The sequence below is a fragment of the Hemiscyllium ocellatum genome, chromosome 33, assembly GCF_020745735.1.
Source record: "Hemiscyllium ocellatum isolate sHemOce1 chromosome 33, sHemOce1.pat.X.cur, whole genome shotgun sequence".
Classification (NCBI taxonomy): Eukaryota; Metazoa; Chordata; class Chondrichthyes; order Orectolobiformes; family Hemiscylliidae; genus Hemiscyllium; species Hemiscyllium ocellatum.
Genome location: NC_083433.1, coordinates 6,964,155 through 6,987,079, shown reverse-complemented (window position 1 = coordinate 6,987,079; position 22,925 = coordinate 6,964,155). Strand labels below are relative to the sequence as shown.

At 46.2% G+C, this 22,925-nt stretch overlaps 2 protein-coding genes across 6 annotated transcripts in view; one reads left to right on the top strand and one right to left on the bottom strand.

The window, feature by feature from the left end:
• ppfia3 (PTPRF interacting protein alpha 3) overlaps positions 1 to 7,373 on the top strand; it is a 136,117-nt gene extending 128,744 nt beyond the window's left edge. For all 5 annotated transcript variants that reach the window (XM_060849616.1, XM_060849617.1, XM_060849615.1 and 2 more), the window contains 3 exons: positions 2,759 to 2,927; positions 3,726 to 3,797; positions 4,830 to 7,373. In XM_060849616.1, coding sequence (XP_060705599.1) covers positions 2,759 to 2,927; positions 3,726 to 3,784 — 228 coding nt within the window. In that variant the 3' untranslated portion in view covers positions 3,785 to 3,797; positions 4,830 to 7,373. The remainder of the gene's footprint in view (positions 1 to 2,758; positions 2,928 to 3,725; positions 3,798 to 4,829) is intronic.
• A 5,343-nt stretch (positions 7,374 to 12,716) lies between these two features.
• On the bottom strand, positions 12,717 to 22,414 carry LOC132831194 (G1/S-specific cyclin-D1-like). The gene is made up of 5 exons (XM_060849208.1): positions 22,211 to 22,414; positions 19,503 to 19,718; positions 16,526 to 16,685; positions 15,624 to 15,772; positions 12,717 to 12,866 (listed from the first exon to the last, which is right to left on the bottom strand). Exons 1-5 carry the CDS (start codon positions 22,412 to 22,414, stop codon positions 12,717 to 12,719), a joined length of 879 nt encoding a protein of 292 aa, XP_060705191.1.
• Between the last annotated feature and the right edge of the window lie 511 nt (positions 22,415 to 22,925).

The window sequence follows — 22,925 nt, the reverse complement described above, 5'->3', positions numbered from 1 at the left end:
TAAAATGCATAAAGGTGGCTAAATCCCAGGACCTGATCAGGTATACCCTAGAATTCCGTGGGAAGCTAGGGAAGTGCTTGCTGGGACCATTGCTGAGATATTTGGATCATCGATAGTCACAGGTTAGATGTGGGAAGGCTGGAGGTGGCTAAAGTGGTGCCATTATTTAAGAAAGATGGTAAGGCTTTGCAAGGGAACTATAGGCCAGTGAGCCTGACATCTGAGGTGAGAGTGTGGTGCTGGAAAAGCACAGCAGGTCAGGCAGCATCTGAGGAGCAGGATAATCAACATAGGCTCTTCATCAGGAATGAGGCTTGTGGACGGGAGGACTGAGAGATAAATGGGAGGGGGGTGGGGCTGGGGGCAAGGTAGCTGATAATGCAATAGATAAGAACTTCAGGGCAGAGGAGATGGCCTGGGGGGTGCAGTGAGAGAAAGACTCTTGTAGAGAGGAGGAGAACTTCTTCATTGGGCAAGTTGTTGGAGGGAATCCTGAGGGACAGGACTTAAATGTATTTGGGTAGGCATGGACTGATTAGGTATATCGACGTGGGTTTTTGCATGGGAAATCATGCCCCACGAACTTGATTGAGTTTTTTGAAGAAGTAATGAAGAGGATTGATGAGGGCAGGGCAGTGGACATGATCTGTATGGATTGCAGTAAGGCGTTTGACAAGATTCCTCATGGTAGACTGGTTAGCAAAGTTAGATCTTATGGAATACAGGGAGAACTAGCCATTTGGATACAGAATTGGCTGAAAGGTAGAAGACAGAGGATGGTGGTGAAAGGTTGCTTTTCAGACTGGAGGCTGTGACAAGTGGTGTGCCACAAGGAACGGTGCTGGGTCCGCTGCCTTTCATCATTTATATAAATGATTTGGAGGTGAACATAGGAGATATAGTTAGTGAGTTTGCAGATGACACCAAAATTGGAGGTGTAGTGGACAATGAAGAAGGTTACTTCAAAGTACAACAGGTGTTGATCAGATGGGCCAGTGGGCTGAGGAGTGGCAGATGGAGTTTAATTTAGATAAATGCAAGGTGCTGCATTTTGGAAAGGCAAATCTTAGTAGGACTTATGGTAAGGTCCTGGGGAGTGTTGCTGAGCAAGGAGACCTTGGAGTGCAGGTTCATAATTCCTTGAAAGTGGAGGCGCAGGTAGATAGGATAGTGAAGAAGGTGTTTGGTATGCTTTCCTTTATTGGTCAGAGAATTGAGTATAGGAGTTGGGAGGTCATATTGCAGCTGTACAGGACATTGGTTAGGCCACCTTTGGAATATTGTGTGCAGTTCTAGTCTCCCTCCTACTGGAAAGATGTTGTGAAACTTAAAGAGTTCAGAAAAGATTTACAAGGATGTTGCCAGGGTTGGACGGTTTGAGCTACAGGGAGAGGCTGAACAGGCTGGGGCTTTTATTTCCTGGAGCAACGGAGGCTGAGGGGTGTGGCCTCATAGAGGTTTATAAAATCATGAGGGGCATGGACAGGGTAAATAGACAAAGTCTTTTCCCTGGGGTGGGAGACTAGGACTAGAAGGCATCGGTTTAGGGTGAGAAGGGAAAAATTTTAAAGGCACTTAAGGGGCAATCTTTTCATGGAGAGGGTGGTGCCTGTCTGGAATGAGCTGCCAGAGGAAGTGGTGGAGCCTGGTACAATTACAACATTTAAAAGACATCTGGATGGGTATACAAATAAAGTCATAGAGTCTTAGAGATGTACAGCATAGAAACAGACCCTTCGGTCCAACCCATCCATGCCGACCAGATATCCCAACCCAATCTAGTCTCACCTGCCAGCACCTGGCCCACATCCCTCCAAACCCTTTCTATTCATATACCCATCCAAATGCCTCTTAAATGTTGTAATTGTACCAGCCTCCACCACTTCCTCTGGCAGCTTATTCCATATATGAACTACCCTCTGTGTGAAAAAGTTACCCTTTAGGTCTCTTTTATATAATTCCCCTCTCACCCTAAACCTATGCCCTGTAGTTCTGGACTCCCCGACCCCAGGGAAAAGACTTTGCCTATTTACCCTATCCATGTCCCTCATAATTTTGTAAACCTCCATAAATAGAAGAGCTTTTAGAGGCATATGGGCCAAATGCTGGCAAATGGGACTAGATTAAGTTACGATATCTGGTTGGCATGGACAAGTTGGACTGAAGGGTCTGTTTCTGTGCAGTACATCTCTGTAACTACTAACCACCACCAATGCAGCTAATTCGATATTTACAAGTTCATGGATCACACAAACTGTCAAATGTGAGGGAGAAATAAGAAGAGAGGGAAAGGGCTATATCAAAATGGAATCAGAGGAGGAGATAAAGCACTGTATCTCCCGCTGTGCCCACCTCTCTCTAAAAGCATTGAGAGTATTGATGGACGCTGTGTGCTCCAAGGACACCGAGGTACAAATGGAATGTGTAGAGGTGAAGTGGAACCAAAAGGATTTTCAACTAACTAAAGAGGGAGAGTACTTTTGCCCACAGCCAATATAGACATGGTCCACGGATCCCACAGCACTGCAAAATAAACAAGGCCTATTAAGGGTAATGCTAGTATCAAAAGGGGAGGGGACTAAATAAGAATCCTGCTCTTAAACATGCAGTCCTAGTATCACCTCCCTCAGTTAACTCTGGGGATCTTCTAATTAACCCTTAAGGGGACTTTCATTTCTAACAGTGTCACTACGGGCTGAATGGCCTTCTCCTCCTCCTGGACAATGAATCCTAATTTCCTTTCCGACTCCCTTTCCAGGATGACACCAAGAACTTCAGCCGGGCGCCCTCATGGCGCAAGCGTTTTCGGGCGAAGGAGATGCGTGACATGACCTCAGATACGTCTGAAACTCTGCCAGCCAACTTCCGGGTGACTGCAGCCGCCATCGCATCGCAGAACGTGCAGCTGCGGAAGGTGCAGCCAGACAGTAAGTCCCTGGTCACCTTGTTTACGGTGTCTATCTCTGGCTTGGTCATACTGAGAGTCCTGATATCAGGCAAGCCATGGGGAAGTAAGTCCAGGTGACTCAGATATAGAACTCTGGGGAAGGGGGGGGATAGTGTAGGGTTAATGTGGCATCACCTACACCATGAGACTTGAGTGAGGGTAAGAGAGATGTGTGTTTATATAGCTCCTTTCATATTTTCAAAACTCACCTAAGTGCTTTACAGCCAATGAGATGTGATTGCTGTCACATGATATCTGTGGCAGCCATTTTGTGCACAGCAAGCTGCCACAAATCACAAATATGATAACACCCAGATCATCATTTTTTTTGTGATATTGACCAAGGGATAAATGTTGACCAGGGAATTGCAAAGAACTCCCTCAGCACTGACCCTGCGATAGTGTGGCGCTCCTTAAGCACAACTCTGTGACAGGAAGATATGAGAAGGAGTTTAAGAGGGAAAGGCAAGTGATGTGGGAAACACACAAGAAAGGATGAGAGAGAGAGAAAGACATACACAGAGATGACGATGATGGTTACAGGGATGCATACGATGCCGAAAGAGACAATAAGACATACCAGGAGGGGGAAGAGAGCGAGAGGGAAAGAAACACATAAATGGTGTTTGGAGGGGGGAGGTTTGCAGGGAGAGACATACACAGAGGAGGGGGCAGAGGAAGACTACATTGTAACTGGCCAATTAAACTAATGCTGCAAGCTTTTTTAAGAATTCAATTGGTCATTATTTTCACACAAATATATTTCATTGTAACCTAGGTAACCCCTCAGGGACTCCGCGAGCTGACACACCATCAATCCGGACGTACTCGTGCTAGCATCACTCAGCAAGTAAGTGTGAGCCTGACCCATGGTTGGGAGAATGTTGGGGTTAGTAGAGCTGCGTGCTGTAAGACCTGGACACAACAGTATTGAATAGTTTAATTCTTCATTGTTCAGAAGTAGGGATGTTTGCTGAGGACTGCACAATATTCAGTAGAATTCACGACTCCTCAGAAATTGAAGGAGTTTGTGTTCAAATGTAACAAGATCTGGACAATATCCAAGCTTGGGCTGACAAATAGCAAGTAATATTCATGCCATACAAATGCTAGGCCAACAAGAAGCAATCTCACCATCACCCCTTGACAGTCAGTGGTATCACCATCACTGAATCAGAAACTCAAATGGACTCACATTATAAATACAGTGGTTATGACAGCAGGTCAGAGGCTAGAATACTACAGTGTGTAACTTGCCTCTTGATTGTCCAAAGCCATCTACAAGGTACAAGTTCAGGAATGTGATGGAATACTCCCACTTGCCTGGATGAGTACAGTTCCAAATACACTCAAGAAGCTTGACAAATTCCAGGACAAAATGTCCGCTTGATTGGTACCACATCCACAAGCATCCACTCTTTCCAGCACTAACACTCAGTAGCAGCATTGTGTACTATCTACAAGATGCAACTGCAGAGATTCACCAAATAACCTTAGACAACACCTTCCAAATCCACAGCCAGTCCCGCCCAGAAGTACAAGGGCTGCAGATACTGAAAACACAAGTGTACGTAATTCTGTCCAAGCCACTCACCATCCTGACTCGGAAATATATCGCTGTTCCTTCGGTGTTGTTGGGTTAAAATCCTGGAATTCCCTCCCGAATGGCATTCTGAGTTAATCCACAGTAGATGGACTGTCACAGTTCAAGAAGGCAGCTCATCACCACGTTCTCAAGGGGCAACAAGGGATAGGCAATAAGTGCTGGCACAGCCAGCAATGCCCGCATCCCATGGGTGAATTTAAAAAAAGAAATTTGGTAAATCGTAAGTTAACTCTGTAAAAGATGCTGCATTAAGCATTTTCCCTTTTGCACTTGCAGATCTCGAGGGGATTGTGATGAGTCGCTGTCGTCGTGCAGTTTATTGTGGCTAGAAGAATTGAAGAACCAGTATGAGAAATATCACAGAACTGACCCGACTGTTATAAGGGCAAGAGACCCTCCCCATCCACCGCTGTCTCCTCTCACCCTCTACCCTAGTGTTGCACCCAAGAAGAGTGGGCGAGAAGCTGGAGAGATTGTTTCATTCCTCCAGTGATGCTGTTTTCATCTTGTGTCACTCCGTGGACTCCACATCTGAGGTCAATCACCCACTGCCACTCTCCCCACCACTTCCTCCAGACTGTTAGTGGGACTGAGCCACAGTACTGGCTCGAGGCCTGTGGGTGACCCAGGGGCACATAGCAGGAAAAGCTATGACGCGACTTTAAGGTATTGTCCTGTTTTGGGTCCTGGATGTAAATATACCGATCAGCCTGCCCTGCCCTCCCACAGCCACTGTTTCTTCCCATCCCTCCCACAAAGTGGTGGGACTTTTTTTTCTTGTGAGTGAGAGCTCCCAAAACTGTTTCTGTGCCGGAGAAAGTTGCCTTTGAGAAGTTTTTATGATTTATTTTAAAATCCAGCTGCTCCTTCTGCGCTTGCACTTTGGCTTCTGCATCCCCCACCAACCTCCCATCCAGCTTCAACCTGTTCATGCTGCACAGCACAGTGTTCCATCTACACACACTCACACACTCACACACACACACACACACACACACACACTGTTTGATTCAGAGATTATTGTCTCGGCAACAGGCTCAGGGGCACAAACAGACAATTTGTCAGAGACTGAGCTTTTTATGGGACATTGCTGTCCCTGTCAAGGAGAGTTTGATGGGGAAAATGTAGAGGTAGCTTTACTCTGTAACTAACCCTGTGCTGTCTGTGTCCTGGGAGTGTTTGATGGGGACAGTATCAAGGGACAATTAATTTCTGTTTAAAAGAGTAGAGGCAGCTTTACTCTGTATCTAACCCTGTCCTGTCCCAGTCCCATGAATATTTGATGGGGGAAAGTATCGAGGGAGCTTTATTCTGTATCTAACCCGGGTCTGTTCCTGTCTTATGATTATGTGATGGGGATGGTGTAGAGGAAGCTTTACTCTGTATCTAGTCCTGGTCTCTCCCTGTTCTGTGAGCGTTTGATGGGGACAGTGTAGAGGGAGCTTTACTCTATATCTAACAAATTCTTTAGCTGTTTGTCTCTCTGTCTCTCTCTCTGTGTCATTTCTCTCCTGAAAGGGGGAGACCCTGTCCTGAGCCCTGAGAGTCATGAGTGTCTGCATCATTGTGCGTGACAGTGAATGCTGATGTTAAAGCTGTCAGAGAGAGATGGAGGAAGAACCTTCAAGGCTGCTGTAGCTCTGGGCTGAGGCCTGAAGCCTTCAGTTGTCCAGAAGGAGCTGCGAAAAGGATAGCTTTTGCAGGACCTTTCAGATGAAGCAGTTTGGCCTGTGCCTCTCTGTCCTCCTTAACTGCAATTTACAGGCTGACCATTGGCCTTCTCCAGCCCAGGCTACTGGGTTTACCTGGTGACAGGATCCTGTAAGGACTGCAGAGGTTTTTTTTGGGGGGAGAGGGGGTGTGTGAGCGTGGGACGTTTTACTGCTATGTTAATATAGCTCTTTTTTTCAGAGTTGTGTTTGCTCTCCAGGCCCCGGTTTTCCTTCCATTTTGATGCCCCACCCCACACACACACAGACGGCACATCCCTCCTAAGTTTCCTCAATAGCTAATGATGCGCTTTTTTTTGATTATTATAATGTCAAAATTTGGAAGCAAGCAGCAAGACACTGTTGGGTTTCAGGGGTGGGGGAAGTTAGAGGGCATTTCACAGGGAGCACTTGCTGGAGCCATTGAGGCTGGTGGGGAGGGCCAAGTCATGTTTGTGCAGAGGTGATGGTGGAGGGAAGGTTCCAGATGAAGTGGAGTAGACTTCAATCACTGGTTCCACACCAAGTCATGTCCAACTCCTGCCCAAAGTCATGTCAGTGACTAGACGGCTCCAGGCCTGGGATCACCCTGTGCAGCTCTGCACCCCAATTCTCCTGGGATGATGTATGTCCAGGTCTGTCAGAGCTTCCCTATCCCCCTCTGTACTGATACCTGTCCATCACTGCATCAGCTGATGCTCACCTCACCAACTCCCACATCCTGCCTCCATCCCCAGGACCCCCTCTTGTTAAAATTCCATCTCCACTCTGATACTGAGGTACTCCTTCTCTGAAATATGGTCTGTTCAGTCCTTATTGAAAATGTAAATTAAGCTTTGCTGTCAATGCATTGATTGCTGTTAAGCCCTGAGGTGTTTTTTTTGTAAATGGATGTTTACTGTATTTATTTAACTCGTGTAATGTTCTGTCATTGGTCTGGAACATTCTTTGAGATTTACTTGCTCATTTTTACTTATAATGACTGACGAGGAAAGGAATCTCCCTTTTTTATATTGTCCCAAACTCGCTCCATCGTCTCGTCTGTTATTATTAATTTATTCGTGCTCTGCGCGTTTCCAGGTGAGTGTATTTAATGTATTTACATAAAGGTCTGTGTCCAAACTTCATAATATTCCTGGCTCCTTTATTGATAAGCATCTCTTTCCAGAACACGGTGACTGGAATATAATATGGAAAAATATGAGATTATCTACTTTGGTCAGAGAAAAGGATGTGCATAACCGGTAAGAGATTGGAAAATTGTATGCAGGTGTGCAGAGGAACTTGCTGCTAAGTCAATGAAGGCTAACGTGCAAATACAGCAAGCTGTGAGGAAGGCTAATGATATCTTCACCTTTATCACAAGAAGATCTGAGTACAGGAGCAGCAAAGCCTTGCTTCAGTTCTATAGCAGAAAATGTGTTGCTGGAAAAGCGCAGCAGGTCAGGCAGCATCCAAGGAGCAGGAGAATCGACGTTTCGGGCATGAGTCCTTCTTCAGGAATGAGTCCCCTCAGTTCTATAGCAGCTCGGTTAGACCAAGTATCTGGAATACTGTGTGCACTTTAATTTAATCTCCTTATCTCAGGAAAAAGAAAACTGCCAAAATGTACAATGAAGGTTTACCAGACTTATTCCCAGGATGGTGGGACTGTTCCATGAAGAGATATTAGGAGACTGGAACTAAATTCCCCAGAGTTTCTAGGAATAAGAGGGGATCTCATTCTTACAATATATACTTAAAGGGTTAGACTGGGTCGATGTTTCCTCTAGTTGGGAATCTAGAACCAAGGGGCATAATTTAAATATAAGGAGGATCTGACTTAGGTTCATGAGGAGAATTTTTTTGCATAGTCTTTGAGTACATTTATAGATTTTTGATTAGAAGTGATGTATAGGGTCATAGGGATGGGGTGGGTAAAAGGCATGAAAATGATCAGTCAGTCTGATTGTATTGAATGGCAGGGCATGCTTGATGGCCTGAATGCCACCTCCTGTTCCTATCGGGACATATTCTCAAAGTTCAAGAGCAGGAATGTTCTTCCACATTATCAAGAAGGAGACAGAAGTAGCTCTTGGGGCTAAAGGGATCAAAGGGCATGGGGAGAAAATGGGAACAGACCATGAATTGGATGATAGGCCGTGATTATACTGAGTGATAGCGCAGACTCAAGGAGCTGAATGTCCCAATCCTCCTATCTTCTACATAGGTGGCCAATGCCTGCTGTCCTATGATGAGTGAGTAGTGTCCAGTTTGGGCACTGACCACTGATGCTGGCAGAATAAGGCCAACAACAGCCAAAAATATACAACCATTTGTAAGGGTGTATTGCCATCAAGTGATCACATCAGGTTGGTGCTGCCAGATAAATGGGATCAACAAAAGAACAACCCTGACTGTGTGTGTGTGTGAATGAATGAAAGAGAGAATCTGTGTGTGTGTATATCAGGAGGTGAGGTGGGCGACATGAGGATACTGCTGTCTCATTACAGACCTTGGAGCTTCATATCTGCAGAGAATTTATGGGACTGAAATAGACCATTCAGCCCAGTTGTCTTATGCTGGTGTTCATGATCCACATGAGCCTCTGCAAATACAAGTCATTTTGAAATTTTCTCTAGCTTCCCCTTAAATGCATCAATATTTTTCTCATTTCAGCCACCCCCTGTGGGAGCAGGCTCCACATTCTCCTCACTTTGTGGGAAAGTAATTTATCCGAAATTCTCAATTGTATTTATGAATAACTGCTCCATGTGTGTGGCTTCAAATGGGAACATCTTGTCTTCATCTACCCTATCAAACCCCTTCACAATATTAAAAGATCAATATCTATTTAGAGCCCAAGTAATAAAAGCAGAAGGAGGGCATTCTGGTCCACTATTCAGTGAGATCGTGGCTGGTCTGATAATCCCCAACTCCTGTCTTTTTAGCCATAACCATTTATTCTCTTACTGATTAAAATTCTGACAATCTCAAGCTTGAATATACTTAACGAGGGCTAAGTGATTAGCACTGCTGTCACACTGCAGTGTGATTCCATCCTCGGGCTACTGGCTGCATGGAGATTGCATGTTTTCCCCATCTAGTGTGGGTTTGCTTCCACAGTCCATGGATGTACTGACCAAGCTAAATTGTCCATCATATCCAGGGATGTGTATGTTAGGTAGATTAGCCATGGGACATGCAGGGTTACCGGGATAAGGAGGTAAGTCTGGGTGGTCTGCTCTTCTGAGGGTCAGTGTGGGCAAAATAGCCTCCTTCCACACTCTAGGGATTCCATGATCGGGCCTCAGCAGCCTTTTGCACAGAATTCCAGAAGACTCCCAGCCCTTAGAGACGAAATTCCTCATCTCTATCTTAAATGTATGACCCCTAATTCTGAGATTATGCTCTCTGTTTCCTCGTAGGAAAGTCTAGGACCAATCTCTCTGCATCTATCCTGTCAAGTCCACCAAGGATCTTATGTTTCGATAAGGTCACCTCTCATTCTTCTAAACTCCAGTGAGTACAGGTCCATACCCGGGGTTAGCCCAGGTCCGGGGCAGTCTTCTCTGGACTGCCTCCAACATCAGAATATATTTCCTTAGATAAAGGGCCCAGAACTGTTAAGAGTATTCCAGCTGTGATCTGACTAGTGCTTTGTAAAGATTGACGAAAATACCCCATTTCCTTTGAAACAAAGGCCAACATTCCATTTGCCTTCCCTATTACCTACGAACATGCTAGCTTTTTGTTACTTTTGCACAAAGACTTCCAAATCCCTGTTTTTTTTTAGCTCTCTGCAATCTTTCTCTTTTAGATAATATTCAGTTCCTTTCCTTCCTGTCAAAGTGCATTTTCCCACATGATACTCCGTTTGCCAAGCTTTGCCCACTCACTGAACCTGTCTATATCTCTCTGCAGACTCTTTGTCATCCTCACTACTTGTCTTTCCATCTATTTTTTTGTCTTATCCTCAAGGTGAGACAACACACCAGTCACTCTCAGAGCTGAGGGCGTAAGATTCTCAGCTTATCACAGGCCTCAAAATTGGCCGTGAGCGTAACTCATCGCCTGACCCTCCAAAGCCTGTCCACCATCTGCAAGGCACGAGTCAGGTGTGTGATGGAATACTCCCCGACTGTCTGGATGGATGCAACTCCTACTACAGTCCAGAGCTTAATACCATTCAAGACAAACCAACCAGTTTGTTTCCCGCCACATCCACCAGCATCCACTCCCTCCACCGCTGATACTCAGTAGCGGCAGTGTGTACTATCTACAACTTGTACTGCAGAAATTCAAAGATCCTGATACAATACCTTCAAAACCCATGATCACTTCCATCTAGAAGGACAAGGGCAGCTGATACATGGGAACATCATGTGCACCCACCCAATACCCTTCTACCAAATCTCACCTAAAGAATCTACAAAGGGATGTCGACAAGTTAATATGAACGTGCGTCTAAAGTAGAATGTGAGTAATGGTCCACTCACGGGAAGAATGGAAAGTTAACTTGAAGCTTTGGTAAACAATCAGGCAGTGCCTTATGACAATTCATTACTTATGAAATGTTGTCACTGATGTTTTGTCGGGGATGCAATTTAATCACAGCACCAGCTGGAATGCGGTGGGATGATCAGGTATTGTGCTATTAGTGGGGCTGCTTGAGGGATAAATATGGATTCCAGGATTAGGTCTCTCCCGTTGTTCCCAGATCGTAGAATCTTTCACACAGCACAGATGGTGCCTTGATGCAAACAAAACACAAGAGGCTGAATGGCCTCTTTCTGTGCAGTTACTGTACTCTGTCTTAGACCTCATTGGAAAAACAGTCCCTCTGACCATGCAGCACTCCCGCAGTATGAGACTGGAAGAGGATTTTGTGTTGAAGTGCATCAGCATTGGAGTTTTTGGGATTGCCAGCAATTTGAGAGTGAGAGGTTTGGTCGCTGATCTCAACTGGTTAATGTTGCCTGTTTGCAACTGCCTCAAACCTCTGGGTGTTCATCCAGGCTGTGCAAACCTGCTCATACTCCACTCCTTCTGGAATGAGCTAAGTCAGTTGAATCTGTTATATCCCCTAAAGTAAAACCATCACAAGACCCCGATGCTTGCGGAGGATGAGTGATTAGATTAGATTACTTACAGTGTGGAAACAGGCCCTTCGGCCCAACAAGTCCACACCGACCCGCCACCCACCCATACCCCTACATTTACCCCTTACCTAACACTACAGGCAATTTAGCTTGGCTAATTCACCTGACCTGCACATCTTTGGACTGTGGGTGGAATCCAGCGGAAACCCACACAGACACGGGGAGAACATGCAAACTCCACACAGTCAGTCGCCTGAGTCGGGAATTGAACCCGGGTCTCAGGCGCTGTGAGACAGCAGTGCTAACCACCGTGCCGCCCACTAAGTGAGGGAGTAAAAAGTCAGGGAAACCAACTGACAAGAGAACAGACCAAGTTCGGTCGAACACACCAGTTCAGTGAGTTTGGTAGATGTTTGGGAAATGAGATCAGTGAATTTTATTAAACGGTGAATAAATCTGACATTAAATGTTAACTTAAATACAGACACGTACTTAAATTAAAACAATTGAAAATAAATAGTTAAATAATAATGAAATAGCTGAAGGAAACATTTAACAGTTTCCAAAGTTGTTGTCAAAGGATGATTGACAACTGCTACCTGCCTCACAGGCCTCGGATCCCTGTTACACATGATTCCCTAATCAATGGATACAGTTTTAGAACAAGGATGAGAAAGAGAGAGACTGGATTACAGATAACAGGAAGAAACCATTCATCCCATCGAGTCCACTCCACTATTAGAGTCATAAGAATTTTACAGCACAGTAAAAATGCCCTTTGGCCCATCATGTCCATTCTGGTCATGAAGCATCTCTCTTCCAAACCCATTTTCCAGCACTTGGACAATAACCTTGTAGATATTTTCGAGCCTAACTGTTTAGGGATGTTATCACACTCCTCTGGAGTAGGTGGTATTTGAACCCCGGTCTCCTGGCTCAGAGGTAGGGGCACCACCACCAGAGCCTTGTATACTGTGGTGTTTCAAGTGTTCATTTAAAACTAACGGGAGTGGCCTGGCACGTTCATGGTTGAGATCAATAGATTTCTTATTGGGCTGGGAATGGGCAGAATGGAAAGGAACCAGAAAAATGGACTTGACGAGATGGGAGTGAATGTAGGAGCAGTTTCGATGGGCTGAATGGCCACCCCATTCTGTCACCCGTGGCCCAGTCTCCCTCATTTTCCCGGTCAATGAGTTGGTTCTCACCGGCCTTGACTCCTAATGATTTTCTGAGACCCATGAGGAAGATTTCCCCCGGGGTTGTTCCCGCTCGCAGCCGAGTACAAACGGAGGGGTCTCCGACCTCCCTCTCCGTTGAGAGTCCAGGTCCAGGTCCTGCTCACGTCCAGCCCAATCCGCCTGGGCGTCTCGTCATAGCCTGATGTCCCGGATGTCGGTGGGGGTTCGAGAACGTTCCCGCTCCCCGGACTTGGCGGCACGAGGCGGAGCGCGGCCACGTGACTGCTGTAACCGGGCCTGGAGCGCGGCCTCCAGCCGCTCGTGACACGTTCGCAAACACTCCTGCGGGGTAGGGGTTTGGAAAGTCAGTCGGATAGAGAGAGGTTTGGGTGGTTGGGAAGTTCAGGGTGGGGTCGGTGGACGAGGTTGAGGTTGGAGGGTGGGGGTGTTGTGGTTGTGGGAGGCCGGTGGGGTTGATGGAGGAGGTTGGGGGTGTGGGTGTTGAGGGTTGGGGGTGTGGGTGGGAGGGTGGGATAGGATGGTGGGAGATGGGCCGCTCAGTGAGTTGGGAATGTCAATGGCGAGGGTGGGGATGTTAATGGGTTTGGGTGATGAGGGGTGAATGAGGTTGGGGAGAGGAACATGGACAGTTATTAGTGTCACATCCTGGTTGGCCCAGATAGTTCTGGACAAGTAGTGGCCTTGCAACTGTCACATCAATCCACAGAGCAAAACTTACATTGCGCCTGTTCACAACGTATTGACATCCCAAAAAGATGTTTGCAGCCAATGAAGTGGAGTCGCTTAAAACGTGGGGAAGGCAGCTGCCAAAATTGCCCACAGGAAGCTCCCACAAACAGGGAGATTGGTTTTGTGACGTTGACTGAGAGATAAATATTGGCCTCAGGACACAGGGTCAGGGATTATTTTTTCCGCCCATCTGCGGACTGACCTGAATTTAATGTCGTATCTGTATGTGCAACATCCCTTCACTGTCAGCACTGAGGAGATCTGACATGGGCTCCAGTCCCTGGAATTTGAAGGGAGACAATGAGTATTTGGACTTGGGAAGAAAAGGAGAGACAGAGAGAATTTAATTTCTCCATAAACTTTCCAGGAGGAAGATAAAAGCCTTTGGATAGAAGAGCCATGCTTTAAATCTTGGAATGCAAGGCCATCAGATTGAAATGTATAGAATCCTTCAGTGGGTTTGACAGGGTAGATGCTAAGAGGACATTTTTCTCTGCCAGCCATATGTAGAGAGCTGTTATTTTTATTATTCGTTCACTGGACGTGGGCACTATTGGCTGGGCCAGCATTTATTGCCCATTCCTGGATGTCCCTGAGAAGGTGATGGTGAGCTGCCTTCTTGAACCACTGCAATCCATGTGGTGTAGATAGACCCACAATGCTGTTAGGAAGGGAGTTACAGGATTTTGACCAAGCGACATTGCAGGAACAATGATATATTTCCAAGTCAGGAATGGAGAGAAACTTGCAGGAGGTGGTTTTCCCATATGGTAATTACTGTAACTGACCAGAGGGACATGACCACCATCACATGCCTCGCCATTATAGGACCAGTAGGAGGTGCAGGAATGGGGATAATAGAGACAGGAGCATGTGGGGAATCTCGATTATGGAGAAAAGAGGGAATAGGAGATCTGACAAGGAGAAATAAGGGATCTGGATTGCAGGGACAAAACATGTTGGAGAACTGAATTATAGGAGATGGGAACATACTGCATTATCAGGAGACAGCAACTGGAATTAAGGCTATAAGAAACAGGAACAGCATTTGGCCATTCAGCCCTTCAAGCCTTCTCGACCATTCAGTATGATCATAAACTTAATTCCCCAAAACTACTTTCCTGCATTTTCCCTGTTACCCTTGATTTCCCTTCTGATCAAGAATCTCTATCTCAGTCTTAAATATACCCTGCCCCTCCACAGCTTTCTAAGGCAAGGAATTCCAAAGACAACTTTTTGAGAGAAGAAATTTCTCCTCATCTCAGTCTTAAATTGATGCCCGTTTATTCTGAGGCTATACCTTGGTCCTAGATCTTACCATGAGAGATAACATCCTCTCAGCATTTATTGTCAACCTCTAAGAATCCAGTATGCTTAAATGAGGTCACTTGTCATTGTTATAAACCGTGAGTAGAGTCCCAACCTGTTTAGACTTCGCTCACAAGACAATCCCTCAATCCAGGGATCATCCTCGTGAACCTTTTCTGAATGGGTAGCTTGGTCGGCATGGACGAGTTGGACCGAAGGGCCTATTTCTGTGCTGTATGACTGTGTATCTGCTGCCCTTGTCCCTCTAGATGGAAATGTTGGTTGATTTGGAAGATTTTGTTGAGGAGCCTTGGTGCATTTCTGCACTGCATCTTGTAGATAGTACACACAGCTGCTACTGAGCGTTGATGGTGGAGAGAATATGTTTGTGGATGTGGTGCCAGTCAAACAGGCTGCTTTGTCTTGAATGGTGTCAAGCTACTTGAGCTGCACCCATCCAGGCAAGTAGGGAGTCTTCCACCACACTCCTGACTGGTGTCTTGTTGATGGTAGACAGGCTTTGGGGAGTGAGGAAGTGTGTTACTCACGACAGACCTACTAGAGTTTGAGTTTAGGATAAAGGGAATTTTCTCCATGTGGTTGCTCTCAGTCATCAATGGCTCGAGCCTGACAGATTTTTGGACGGTAAGGGAATCGAGGGCAGCAATGTGGAGTTGAAGGAAAAGGTGACCCGTGATTTGGTCAGAAGGTGGGGTAGGCCCGAGGACAAAATGGCTGACAAAATGGCCACCTCCTGCTTCTATTTTTGTTGCATTTCTGCGTCATTGGGTTTCACGAGATGTAAAGAGGTGCTGGCAGCCAAGAGACCCTGGGGATACTAGTCCAGTGACTATACCACTGCCATCTCTCCCCATGTGACGAAGGAAAACACCAGGGATAAAGAATGACTAAAGGATCAGCAGGAAATTGGATGGGAAACACTGAGGGGGTAATGGAACCCGATAGATCCCGTTGCCATCATAAGAGGTCAGAGGTCCACGATGATCAGCCCTTATGTCAAGTTTTTCGGAATTCCCTTACCGGATCACAGTGGATGGAGCGTGCAAGGTGATCAGTTAGCTCCCGGTGCACAAGGCAATGTTCATTCTGCCCATTATGGAGGCCGGTTATTGCGGCAACAAGGCTGGCCGCCCCAATCACGGACGGTGGATATGAGGTAAACTCACAATCTGAAAGACAACATCCCAGAATTATTTGCTTGACAAGTTAAGGCCTTTTCCAAAACCTACTCTTCCAGTCCCCGCCTCTGCAGTCGCTCAAAATTGTGTGTGAAATCTGGAGTTTCTAGACTCTCCTCTCTGGCAAGACCTGCATCTGTTGCCCATCCCTAACTGCCTTGAATGAACAGCTTGCACGGCCATTCCAGAGGGTGGTTAAGAATCAACCACGGCACTGTGGGTCTGGAATCATGGGTATGCCAGACCAGGTAAGGACAGTATGTTTCCTTTCCTAAAGGACATGCTGGGTTTTCACAACAATCGCTGATAGTTGTCATGGTCACTAGCAATGAGACTAGTTTTAAAGAAGCATGGAAAATAGGACCAAGGAGTAGGCCATTCAGCCCTACGAGCCTGCTCAGTCATTCAATGTGATGATGGCTGATCACCCAACTCAGGCCCTGTTCCTCCCCATACCTTTAGCCCCAAGAACTATATCTAAGGCTTCATGAAAACGTCTGCAATTTCAAAATCTTTAAAAATTAATTAAATTATGAATACTGACATCTGCCCTGGTGAGTTTTGAACCCATGTCCACAACCCATTAGTCTCTGGACTATTAGTTCCATGACATTGAATTAGTGGCAATTTCTCCCCCCATAATTGGGCAGAAATCCTGAAGGCCTCTACCTCTCTGTCCAAAGAGCCCCCATTCTGCACAGTGAGGCGCTGGTCCCTGGCTGCTTCCGCGATTTGCTCCGGTACCTATTGCGCAGAGTGCGATGAAAGTCTCTGTGTGCTTTCGGACAACTTGCTCTTTGACCCTTGCCAGGCCTGTGGCTCGTATTAAATGCTCCACAAACTCCAGGGCAGTTGGGGCTGCGATGTCCCAATGCAGTTTATTCAAAAGCAGCAGCTCCATTGTCTATAGAGAGAGAGAGAGAGAGACAGGAGGAAGAGAGTGAAATCTATTGTGTACATAACTCAACAACATCACTGTGAGGGAACAGCCCAGGCAAGAGTTTCAGGACCTTTGACCTCCTGAGTTACCTTTCATCTAATCTCAGGGTGATGTCCATTTCCCTGCGTGGAGTCTGGAAGATCTCACCAAGTGGGACCTTAGATTGAGTGACCACCCTGGGAGATGCAAATTACCTGATGACTGCCGAAAGACCCCAATACAAATGTGTAGCTGTGAATATTGTTTGTAAATGGGTGGTTTAAGTGTGTCTCCAGTTGTGTGTGTGAGACGTGGGTCTGTATGTATGTGTGTGTGTGTGTGGGGGGATGGATGTGTTTATGTAAATGTGTGTCTAATTCTGGGCCTCACACCTTTGGAAGGATGTCTGTTACCCAGAGAGAACTTTACAAACTGAAACCAGGATCAAGGGTCTTCCGTTCTGGTGGAGAGACTGAGATCGCTCAAAATAAAAAGGTGCTTCTCAGCATCACCCACCACACTTTAACACCAGAGGGCTTTGAGGGTGATTTAATAGGGTGTTCAAAATTATGAGAAATTTTGACAAAGAAGCTAAGGTACAACTTATTTATTCAGAGAAGAGGGAATGGCCAAGCAGGATGGTGTCGATACATTCAAGGGGAAGCTGGATAAGCGCATGAAGCATAAAGCGGATGGGCCAAATGGCCTGTTTCTATGCTGTGAGTACTTTGTAATCCCTGTAGACTGTTATCATGGGCAGGATGGTCAACATCTAGAGGAAAGAGGTTTTAAAATGGTAGCAGGAGGAGGGGGAATGTTAGTTCCTTTCATTCAGTGAGTTTTTGGGATCTGGAATGTGCTGCCTTGTAGGTTAATATCAGCAGATTCAACAAGAGCTTTCAAAAGCTAATTGGGTGAGTATTTGAAGCACAAAAGAGTTGCCAGATGACGGCGAAAAAGCTGAGACTGATTTGAGGATTATCAGTTCAGCCCGTGATCTCATTGAATGGCAGAACAGACTGGAGGGGCTGAATGGCCTAGTAATCCTTCCAGAAAGCTAACACAGACAGGATTGGCTGAGTGACCTCCTCCTGTGCTGCAATCTTCTATAGACCCTTCAGCATTGAGACAAGGAGGAATTTCTTTAGTCAGAGGGTGGTGAACCTGTCGAACTCATTGCCAAAGAAGGTTGTGGAGATCATGTCATTGAGTGTCTTTAGGACAGAGACAAATAGGTTCCTGATTAGTAAAGGGGATTGATGGTTACAGGAAGACAACTGGAAAATGGGATTGGGAACCATGATTGAATAGCTGAACAGACTCAATTGTCTGAATGGCCTAATTCTGCTTCAGGTAGACAATCCTTTCTCCTTTGTCCGGAAGCCAAAAAGCTTTGAAATCTGAAGTTTTTTTTTTCTCCTTAACAAGGTTGTTTGGTGGTGCGAACAGTTAACGCAACTCCACACTCACCCGACCCACGTCACTCAGATGTGACGTAGTGGTGTGGCCCAGCACTGCCTGGCGTCAATTCTGTCTCAGCATGCATAATAATCACGAGAGGGTCTGCTGTATGGTAAATTTTTTAATTTTACTCTGAAAATGTCATTTAATCCTTTATCCGAAAATTTCCGAAATCCAAAAGACATCTGGTCCCGAGGGTTTCGGATAAAGGATTGTCTACCTATACTATATCTTACAAAGTGTCCTTTTTCACATCTTTCCTACAGACAGCTTTCCCTGCTGGGGATTGGCGGTGTCTGCCAAGGATGCCTTTTTGCCCACCCCTCCTCTTCCTCCGCAGCCATGCCTGGCAATATTATCGCTGGATTGTTCATCTGGACACCCATATAACTATCCAAGGACCCAGGTTTGAATCAGATGATGGAATTTGAATTCAATAAAAATCTGGAATTAAGAGTTTCATGATGACCGTGCTGCCATTGTTGTCAGAAAAACCTGTCTGGCTCACTAATGCCCTTTCGGGAAGAAAACACAAAGGAAGCCGACATGTGACTCCAGACCCACTGCAATTTGGTTGATTCTTAACTGCCCACTGGGAAATTAGAGATGGGCCATAAAAGCTGGCCCATCCAGAGACACCCTCATCCTGTGGAGCAGTGTGGGGACTAAGCACTACCACAGTTAGGCGGTAGATTAGATTAGATTACTTACAGTGTGGAAACAGGCCCTTCGGCCCAACAAGTCCACACCGACCCGCCGAAGCACAACCCACCCATACCCCTACATATACCCCTTACCTAACACTATGGGCAATTTAGCATGGCCAATTCACCTGAATCGCACATCTTTGGAATGTGGGAGGAAACCGGAACACCCGGAGGAAACCCACGCAGACACGGGGAGAATGTCGCCTGAGTCGGGAATTGAACCTGGGTCTCTGGTGCTGTGAGGCAGCAGTGCTAACCACTGTGCCACCGTGCCGCCCACAAGTGTGGGGTTAAAGGAAAAAAAAAGAAAATAGGAAAAAAAAGAAAAATAAACAGGTAAGAAAAAGAAAAAAATATATAAACAGTGCACCTTTGATGTGAAGGGCACTGCTTGTCACTGGACCACTCAGGTGTTTTCCCTTGCTTGAGTGCTGGATCAGTGTCAGTGTGTGCACCTGTGCAAGGACTCTCCTGCTTGAAGGTGTCAGAGGGGACGGGGACTATCCCTGGACTAGCTGCCCCACATTTCGAGAAAAAAAAAGCTGTGTGGGGACCACTCCCTCACCGATAGATCTGGAACGGGACTGGGATGTGACCAGTTGGGTGCCACCGCAGAGGAGTGACTCAAACTCACCCGCAGTTCCCCTGGCCTGGATGAGTGGGCAGTGTAGGCGCACACACTGTTTACAGACAGCGGCTGTGTTTCCCTGAGCTTTGAGGCCAGGAGCAGGCAAGCCGAGCCGAGCAGCTGCAGCCTCGACTTCTCCAATGGCACTGCCGATAAGAACCGGTCGAGGTAGCTAATCGCCAAAGGGAACACCTCCTTCTCACAGCCTTCCTCTTCACAAACCTGCAGGTCAGAGAGACACAGACCAGGCATACAGTCCATCAACAACACACAATTGCATTTGTATAGTGCTGGTTCAAATTAAAGATGCTTCACCCACCAAATCTTAATGTCACAAGCAACAGGACATCAGGACCGAGATGTTAGGTTTGAAGGAACAGAGCATGGATGGAGGGTTTAGGGAGTTAATTCCTGAGCTGGGACACAGGCAACTGAAGATACGGCTGCCATTGATGGAATGATTAAATTGGTGGGTGCTGAATAGACCAGAATCAAAGGAGTATAAAGATCTGGGGGTGTAGGAACTGGAGGATGTTACAGAGATAGAGATGGGGTATGGGGTGGTGGAAGTTAGAGTTAGGGGCTGGAGAACATTACAGAAATATGGAGGAGTGCAGGGACTATGGGAGGGGTTTGGGGGCTACAGGAGGTTACAGAGATAGGGAGGTGTATCAGGCCTGAAGGAGGTTACAGGGTTAGAGAGTTTTGAACAGAGCATGTCTCTTCCCTCATTCCTTTAAAGGTATGGAACATTGCAAGGTGCTTTGCGGATCTATTGAACTGTTTGCACTCCTTTTTTATATATCTTCCTCGCCCTGTTTATGTGTGTTACTTTGTGTTTCTTTTGTCTGCGAGTGTCTGCATGTGTGCGTGCCTCTGTTCCTATTTTCTCCCCTTACCCCGTGGTGCCTTTAAAATCTACAAATGTATCAATCTCTTATTTGAATGTACTCAATGACTCAGCCTCTGTGGCAGAGAATTCTTCACTCAGGGTGTTTGACCTGTGGAAATGTTTCCTTGCCTTAGTCCTAAACAGTCTACTTCATATCCCCTGGCTCTAAACTTCTCCAACCACGGAGGCATCTTCTCTGCATGTAGACTATCTACTCTTGTTGGAATTTTATGCACTTCAATCAGATCCTCTGTCATCATCATATACTCTACTGAATACAAGCCCAGCAGAACCAATCTCACCACATAGAACATCCTACCATCCCCAGGTCAATTGAGTCCATCAAGCAGGAAAATTGGGGACTTTAAGTTAAGTTTGATTAAATTTTTAACTTTTGAGAGAAGCCAGAGAATGTTGGGCTCAAGAATCTGAGCATCTTTCAGAGTGGATCATGACAAGAATTACATATAACACTCAAAAAGGTAGAGCAGCTATTTAGTTGCAGAGTTCCATGAGACATCTTCAGCAATTTCTTTGCAACAGATATATTTGAATAAGGTACATTTAAGTCCTGAAAAGTTTTTCAGAATACCACCTAATGTGGAGAACCAAGGTGTGGTGATGGTGGGGTGTGGGGAGGTTACCATAGGGCAATTCAACTGTGATGTCCTTTACAGTCAAATAGCCAGTAAATACTGTCAGGTTTTGCATGTGAACAGATGAAATTTCAGTGCAGCAGAGAGGGGTGGGGGTACAAGACTGGCAAACGTCACCTTCTCAAAAGCACTGAACAATGGAATAGCAATTGAGCAAACCAATAGGGACACAATGAGGTTATTTAGCCCCTCAATCCTGTCGGTGGCTGTTTTCAACCTTAATTTCCTGCACCCACCTTTGCTGCAACCCTTCCCCATCCAAAGCTCCACTGTGAAATTGCCAAATGAGTTACAGTCCAACAGCTTTTTGAAAGGAAGGCTTGTAGAGTTTCTATTCCCCTCTCTGTGAGAGGGAGTGCTTTTAGATAACACCCTTGAACAGCAGCCTGGGTCGAATCTGAAGGTTCTGCTCTCTGTCCCTCTTTGTGGATCCACGTCTGTGGAGAACTTTGTAACTTAGCTGATCCTTTGGAATCTTCACCTTTAATTCCGAATGTAGTTCAGGAGTATAATCATACTTGTCTGAATACAGTTTTGGCCTGGTCATTTCGTGCATCGCAGAATTGTTACAAACACAGAAAGAGGTTGTTCAGCCCATCATGGCATTACTAGCTCTCTGACTGAGCCCTTTGCTTCGTATCACCATCCTGATTCTCATTCTTCTACTTCAGGTAACTGTCTAATTCTCTAACGAATGGGTCAACCGACTTAATATTTCAAAGTGATGCATAAATGGAGCAAGGGTGAAGGGAGAAAGAAAAACTTTTTCACTCAGGCAAGCAGTTAGAGCCTGGAATGCAGTGCCTAAGAAACGTGGTGATGGTGGTAGGTGCAATTGAAGCATTTGAGAGGGCAATGCATTGATTATTTGGATGGAAATGTTGTGCAGGGATATGAGGAACAAGGCAGGATATAGCCGCTAGGAGACAGAACGAATGCAGGCGCGCTAGACCGAATGGCCTCCTTGCGTGCTGTGAATAGAGCCAGCCTCCACCACACTCCCAGGCAGCACTTTCCACACTCATGGCTCTCTGTGAGAGCAGTTTTATCCTCACGTCTCTTTTATTAACACTGGGAGATTATCTTGTGCAACGTTATTTGACAAATGATTAGAAGCGACAAAGGAACTGAGGCTCGATGCGCCCACCCTCCAACCCTGTACCTACCTCCAACATCCAGCAGGCCAGCCTGCTCCTCATGTGGGGCTGAATCTCCTGCTGGAGCGATGGAAACGCCCCCCTGTTCGGCAGATACCTCTCCTCTGTCTCCAGCAGCTTTGTCAGCACCCGTGCCTGCAGCAGGCAAGGGTCTGGTCGTGCTTGGCAGACCCTTGGTGACTCAGAGCACAACACTGTCCTGTCTGCCTCCATCCCTCCTCTAACTTGGCAGCTGCTGCCTCAGGGGCTCCCTGATATAGCCTGATCTGTCCCCCACACTAACTCCTCCCTGTGGCCCTGAAACCAGACGAGGGGAGGGAGGGAGCTCACGCTGCCAATGAAATGCACCCTTAGTGTTTCAGTCTCCTCAAACCCAGGGGAATCGGGGATGTTTTGACGGAATGCTCTTCCCAACTCCCCTGCTCTGACAATTTCTCTCAGTCCAAACAGATTTCTAAAGTATTTCCAGTCCAGGAGTTTTTAATCAGATCTAACTGTCACCCTTCCGTCCTCCCTCCCACTAATGGTGGGGACATTTTGATGAGATTAACCCGTTCCACTCACACACACAAAACACTCACAACCTCACCCCCATATACACATCGTGTACGCATAGTCCGAGACCCGTACACTCACACAGGCAAACGCACACACCTACCCGATAGGGAGGATTGATTTTTTTAATTTCTAAAATATACTTTATTCATAAAATACTTTGATGATC